Source organism: Galeopterus variegatus, unplaced genomic scaffold (assembly GCF_000696425.1).
Source record: "Galeopterus variegatus unplaced genomic scaffold, G_variegatus-3.0.2 Scaffold7828, whole genome shotgun sequence".
Classification (NCBI taxonomy): Eukaryota; Metazoa; Chordata; class Mammalia; order Dermoptera; family Cynocephalidae; genus Galeopterus; species Galeopterus variegatus.
The window spans coordinates 74,699-82,247 of NW_007733939.1; the positions used below are offsets into that span (position 1 = coordinate 74,699).

The 7,549-nt window shown below is 32.4% G+C and overlaps 1 protein-coding gene across 1 annotated transcript in view; it reads left to right on the plus strand.

The window, feature by feature from the left end:
- Positions 1-7,549, plus strand: part of LOC103607903 (mannosyl-oligosaccharide 1,2-alpha-mannosidase IB) — a gene marked incomplete at its 5' end in the record, with an annotated part of 71,929 nt that overhangs the window by 47,073 nt on the left and 17,307 nt on the right. The window contains one exon of the mRNA XM_008592363.1: positions 2,562-2,677. Coding sequence (XP_008590585.1) covers positions 2,562-2,677 — 116 coding nt within the window. The remainder of the gene's footprint in view (positions 1-2,561; positions 2,678-7,549) is intronic.

Sequence of the window (7,549 nt, forward strand, 5' to 3'; positions counted from 1 at the left end):
TTTTATGATTATAAAATGTTTCAATCTGTTAGAATTAATTTAGCATCTAAGTGTAATTTATCCTGTAAACTCATTATATTACCATCATTATAAAAATATTAAATGTAAATATGATGAGCATTGAAAGCTATTAGAAATTTAATTGTGGATTTCTTTCGGCAGTCTGAAATTTAGCATAAGGGATCCTATTGTAGCCCTGTCTTCTATTCCTTAAGTGTATTCTATAACACCCAATCATTAAATGTTAGAGTCTCAGGAAGTCTACATAAAGCAGAGATGTCCTTTCTCTAGATATTTAGATGAAAAACAAAGGAGAACATCATTAAGCTGACAAATCTTAGTTGAAAGTAAATGGCCATCTTATATGAAGTTCAAGCCCTGGTAAAACAAACCTATGATGATAGAGGTCAGAAAAATGCTTATTTTGGGGGGTTGGGTATTGAATGTGAATGCCACAAGAGGAAGACTTTTAGGATGCTGGAAATGTTCTGTATTTCTATCCTGGTTTTGGTTTTGTTGTACGTATATGTAAAAATTCATCACCACGTATGCTTATGATTAGAGAAAAAAGAAGCGAGAAATAAGAGCATTTGAGATGCAGGCTGTTTAAGGTACGAGTGAATTAGAGTATTAGCAGACATTTTGCTTAAGTTGAATGATAGCCCTTTTTTCCATTTATTGCTTTCTACAACGAAAGATGATTTTTAATTACCCAAACTTACATGTATTCAGATAACACATGAGGTTGAAATTGAAAGGCTCCTTCCTTAGAAGTAAACACTTTTAACAGTTGTCTTTTCAAATTATTTCTATGTGTACACTCATTTCTTTAAACATATAAAGTTTTAGTGGTATCAAACTATATATATATATGTGTGTGTGTGTGTGTGTATAAATATATTATTCTGAAACTTGCTAACCCCCCAACAGTCTATAATAGATATCCTTCAGTGTCAGATTATAGATCCACTTGATTCTTTTTAAAGATTGCATAGTCTTCCATATATGTTTATACCATAATTTACTTAGCCACTTCCCTAGATATTTCAGGTTATCCTTAGTTTTTTACTAATATAGCTATGTAATGCTATGATGAAATTTTTTTTTTACATCTATATTTGTGTATGAGTGTTTCTGCAAGCATTGTTAACAGGATAATTCCAGAACTAGAAGTCCTAGGTTAAATTTTGATAGCTACTACAAAATTGCCCTTCTGTTGCGCCAACCATGAACAATAATCTTGTCAAAATTGTATATTTTCAATCTTTTAAAATGTTTGCTGACCTAATAGAAAAAAATAGAATCTCATTTTTTTAATTTGCTTTTCTCTGATCTGTAGTAGAATAGAGTATCTTATGTTGGTTACCAATTTATGTTTTCTTTTTTATTGTGTGTACTGTATTTCAATTTTCCTTATTTATTTGTCAGAGGTCTTTGTTTAGAGCATTAACCCTTTTCCTGTTATGTATGTTGCAAATAATGTATGTCCCATTCAATATCTTGTCTTTTAGATTTTGTCATATGAAGCTATAAAGTTTTCCTTTATGACTACTTTTTAATATTTTGCTTAAGATCATTTACATAGGAAGACCAGACATGTGCCTGTATTTTCTTCTGGTATACTTGTAATTTTGTGTTTTACTTTTAAATCATTAATCATCTACAAATTTATTTTGTGAGCTAAAGGCAGAAATATTAATATGCATTTTTCCCCAAATAGATAGCCAATTTTTCTCATAAACCACTGACTAGTTCCTTTCCACAACAATTAAAAAAAAAATCATTGATAATACTATATAAATGATTGAAGGGTTATAAGCAACATGATGTTTTTCTTTTCAAGCAGGGAGAATGTGAGTTTTGAAACAAAGTTTAAGAATGTGGGGCAGGATTTGTAGAAAGTCCAGGATAAAAGAGTTTAGTTGCCTTGGGAGCTATTGTGCTAAATAGGATATCATTAAAAGTATAGATGGAATGGAGTAAGAATATACTTAGGATGAACAAATATATACTAATAGTTGTATAAGTAGTAATCAAGGGTAGCAATTCAACAGCTAATTATACTGTGGAAGGTGATATTACAAAGGAATTCTTAGTCTTTTTTTTCTTTGTAGATTTATTTTAATTTAGGGTCTATGACACCAGACTCAATCTAAGGAGTGAGCTTTTCTTGGTTAATATCAGATTTAAATGTATCTCTCATATTTAATTATAGCTTATATATTTAAAGCCATTAATATATGAAAGATAATTATTTTTAATTCTGAAAAAGTTTGGGTTATGACAGTATACAAACTATGTGGTTTAAGAAGAAGAGCACTAAATATGTGAAATACCACATCTAGAGGACCAAGATTGTGTAGAAAATCGGATACATGTGTAGAGGAGAGTGATCATAGTATACTCTTATTGGACTAAATTTGAAGTATAATGGAAATAGGGCTGTCAAAATAATTTTAATATTATTGAACTGTAATATAGTCATTATAGTTGAAAAATATTACTTTTTAAAATTGTCTATCTTCTCTTTCCTCCACCTCTATCCTTCTCTTTTCTCACAGATCATACATCAGTTGGCGGTCTGGGAGACAGTTTTTATGAATACTTACTGAAAGCATGGTTGATGTCAGATAAAACAGACCATGAGGCAAGAAAGATGTATGATGATGCTATTGAGGTGATTATTGTCAGAACATTTTCCTGCTTAACATTGGTATTTGGTAGTGACTAGATGTCTTATAACCATTTTATTGTGTGCATTCACTATGGAGTTTATTAGTATTTTAATGGAAAAGCCTTATATTAAGTCATCTTTCATTTGTGGCATTTTAAAGAAATGATTGGAGAAAGAATTTTTAGCATGGCATATTTATTTATAAAAGTTTATTTTAATTACTTTTAGTTAATGCTACAGACTGAAAAAACTTCTGATTTCACATATATTTCTATAAATGTTTTTCTTCTTTCGAATGACACATTGAAGAGCCTTATGGGTAAATAATTATAATAATGGCAGTGCATGTGTATAATATGTTCCACATGCTAGGCCACTGTTCCAACCCTTTTTACATATATGAGATCATTTAATCATTATCACTATTTTACNTTTTCTTCTTTCGAATGACACATTGAAGAGCCTTATGGGTAAATAATTATAATAATGGCAGCGCATGTGTATAATATGTTCCACATGCTAGGCCACTGTTCCAACCCTTTTTACATATATGAGATCATTTAATCATTATCACTATTTTACATATGAGGATCTTAAGGCACAGTGCAGTTAAGTAACTAGCTGAAAGGTAAGTGGTGGAGCCCAGAACCAAACAGTATGGCTACAGAGCCTATACTCTTAATCACTGTATTATATTATTTTGTATTTATATAACCTCATACCATGATATTGCCACAGTTTAAAATTGGAACAAGATTCATTCTAGGAAGAATTTACATGAAGCAAAAACTGTTAAATAGAAAAGTATGTTAACCGTTTAGAGTATGTTAACCATTTATTAAGTTCTTGTTCTTCTGATCCATTATAAACCCATGTCCCCTTAACGATTTTAGTTACTTTTTAAAAGTTATATGTTTTGTGTATAACACCACCATTCTGATGTTATCAGTGATCAATATTCAGAGTTACAGTTTTGTTTTTTCTTAATTAAACCAAGGATCTTATTACTTATTCTATATCTTTACTTTTTAGGGACTTAATTCTCCACAGTCATCTTTAAAAAATGCGCAAGTATTGAACTTAATATGTGGCACACGGTGCTTTCCCCATGGTAGGCACTTAATAAATGTTTGTTGAGGGATTGTATTGACTAAAAAATTTAGCAAAATTAAGGTGTAATCAAGATCCTAAATTTTAGTATGTTACTTCTAAAATTCTTTATGAAATCTAAAATTTAGAATAGTTGGAGAGTTTCATACCTTGTGATTAAAATTTAAACCTAGAAATTTTTATGATCTNTACTCTTCTAGCAAATTTTCAGTATACAATACAATGTTATTAACTCATGCTGTACATTGTTTCTGTAGAATTATTTATCCTACATAACTGCAGGTTTGTACCCTTTAGCCTATTTCCCCAATTCCTCCCCCTCCTTACCCTGGTAACCACCTTGTTTCTCTGTTTCTATGTATTTGAATTTTTTAAAATTTCACATATAGAGGATATCATGCAGTATCTTTCCTATGCCCAGCTTATTTCACTTAGCGTAATGCCCTCCATATTCATCTGTGTTGTAACAAATGGCTGTATCTCCTTTTTAAGGCTCAGTAATATTTTGTTATGTATATATATCATGTTTTCTTTATCCATTTATTCATTGATAGACACTTAGATTGTTTCCTCATCTTAGCTATTGTGAATAATGCTGCAATGAGCATGGGAGTGCAGATATGTCTATGTGGTGCTGATTTCATTTCCTATGGGTATATGAGGGTACTTCAGAAAGTTCATAGAAAAATAGAATTAAATGAGAATATGAATCTTTACATGAACTTTTTGAACCACCCTTGTATACCCAGCAGAGGGATTGCTGGGTCATATGGTAGTTCTATTTTTAATTTTTTGAAGAACTTCCAAATTGTTTTCAATAATGGCTATACCAATTTACATAATTTACATTTCCACCAATAGTGTGCAAGGTTTGCCTTTTCTCTGCACCCTCACCAACACTTGTTTTCTCTTGTTGGTAATAGTCATCCTAACAAGTATGGGGTGATATCTTATTGTGGTTTTAGTTTGAATTTCCCTGATGACTAGTGATGTTGAGCACCTTTTCATATACCTGTTGGCCATTTTTATGTCATCTCTGGAGAAATGTCTTTTCAGGTCCTTTGCCCATTTTTTAATTGGGTTATTTATTTTTTGCTGTCAAATTGTGTTAGTTCCTTACATATTCTAGATAGTACCCTGTTATTAGATATACAGTTTTCAGTATTTTCTCTTACTCTGTAGGCTGCCTTTTCATTTTGTTGATTGTTTGCTGTGTAGAAGCTTCTTAGTTTGATGTAGTCCCACTTGTTTAGTTCTGCTTTTGTTGCCTGAGTTTTTGGTGTGATAGCCAAAATATCATTCCCAAGTCAGTATCAAGGAGCTTTTCCCCTATATTTTCTTGTAGGAATTTTATGGTTTCAAGTCTTCCTCACATTTAGGTCTTCAATCCATTTTGAGTTCAGTTTTGTGTATAGAATAAGATAAGGATCCAGTTTTATTCTTGTTTGCACGTGGATATTCAGTTTTTCCAGCACCATTAATTAGGAAGACTATCCTTTCCATTGTGTCTTCTTGGTAGCCTGTTGAAAATTAGTTGACCCTATGTGTGTGGGTTTATTTCAGGGTTGTCTATTCTGTCCCACTGGTCTACGTGTCTGTTTTTATGCCAGTAGTTTGCCCTTCATATCTGCAGGTTTCGCACTTGTGAATTCAACCAACTGAGGATGAAAATGCTGTATTCACTGGATGCAAAACCTGCAGATACTGAGGGCCAACTTTTGTATCTTCAGGTTCCACAGGGCCAACTTGAACATCTGTGGATTTTAGTATCTGTGGGTAGTCCTGGAACCAGAGGTTCATAATTAAACCCTCAACAAAATAGGTATAGAAGGAAATTGCCTCAATATAATAAAGGCCATATATGAAAAGCCCACAGCCAACATCATAATCAATGTGAGAAAACTTAAAGCTTTAATTCTAAGATCTGGTACAAGGCAATGATGCCTACTCTTACTACTTCTATTCAACAGAGCATTAGAAGTACTAATAAGAGCAGTCCAGACAAGAAAAAAATAAAAGGCATCCAAATCAGAAATGAAGAAGTAAAATTATCCTTGTTTGCAGATGACATGATACATATAGAAAATCCTAAAGGCTTCACAAAAATGTGTAAAAACTAATAAATGGATTTGTTAAAGTAGCAGGATACAAAATTGACATACAAAAATCAGTTGCACTTATCTAAACCAAAAACAATCTATCTGAAAAAGAAATCAAGAAAATAATTCCAAATACTTAGGAATCAATTTAACCAAAGAAGTGAAAGACCTGTATACTGAAAACTGTAAAACATTGATGAAAGAAATTGAAGAAGACACAAATAAGTGTAAAGATATCCTGTGTTTGTGGATTGGAAGAAGTGATATTGTTAAAAGTGTCCATACTACCCAAAGTGATCTACAGATTCAGTACAATTTCTACCAAAATTCCTATGGTATTTTTCACAAAAATGGAAAAAAGAAAATTTGTATGAAACCACAAAAGGCGTCAAATAGCCAAAGCAATCTTGAGAGGGAAAAGCAAAGTTAGAGGCATCACACTTCCTGATTTCAAATTATATTACAAAGTTATACTAATTAAAACAGTGTGGTACTGATGTAGAAACAAACACATAGACTTTTATCATCATTTGCAAAAGCATTTATTAAATGCCAAATTATATTTCACCCTCTGACAGACTTTATCAATACACTGGATAGAAATTTTCTTACAAAATATTGGTAATTTGTTGGTGTTTTCTAACCTCAGGTCCCTTTGAGGAGCTACTCAAAGCTTCATGTGCACACACAAAGTTTTTTATACAATTTCAAGGATTTCTTGGATGTAACACTACCTCTTTTAAAGGCTCTCAGAGTTTATGACCCTCAGGATAAGAACCCCTGCTTGAGTTCTGCTCTAGTTCTCCAAGACTTAGTAAACCAACTGTGGTTATTAATTCTTCTGGTTCATATGTTTTGCTTTTAATAGAACTATCTGCTATCGCTACAGTGTTCTTGGTTTTCTGGTTTTTTGGGTTTTTTTTTGTTTTTTGTTTTTTTTTTTTGGTAGGAAGGGGCAGGTAAGAAAGAAAGGTTCTATTTTTACCTCTTTAGAATTATGATTATTTGGACCTTACATTGCTATTCTTGTAAGCTGAAATTTGGCCACAGCTATGGCATGATTTTATTTATGCTTCACCACCATTATAGTTCTTGTGCTACACTTTCTTTACTGAAAAAAATATTAAAATGTTCATCACTTCTCAAAAGAAGTCATAGACCTTGAAACTTTTAATTTTTGTCATAAGTACAACATAATAACAAGAAAGAAAGGTGGCAGCTAAGAGTTGTAGTTGTGTGTGACCCCAGCATCACAATGACAGATGGCCTTACATTGCCCAGGTTTAGGGTGCTGGGTGTGATTAGGAAGAGGTCTTAGTTCATTTTGTGCTTCTATTAACAGAATATCTGAGACTGAGTAATTTATAAAGAACAGAATTTTATTTCTCACAATTCTGGAGACTGGAAATCCAATATCAAGGCACCGACATCTGTTGTCTGGTGAGGGCCTTCTTGCTGAGTCCTCACATGGCAAAAGGCGGAAAGGCAAGCTAGTCAAATGCTTCATGAAGCCTCTTTTATAAGGGTCTTAATCCCATTATTTAGAGAGAGGCCCCATGGTCTAATCACCTCTTAAAATCCCCATCTCTTAATACTGTCACAGCAGCAACACCTGAATTTTGGAGGGGATACATTCAAACTTTAGCCAAGTTCCTTAAAAAGGTTT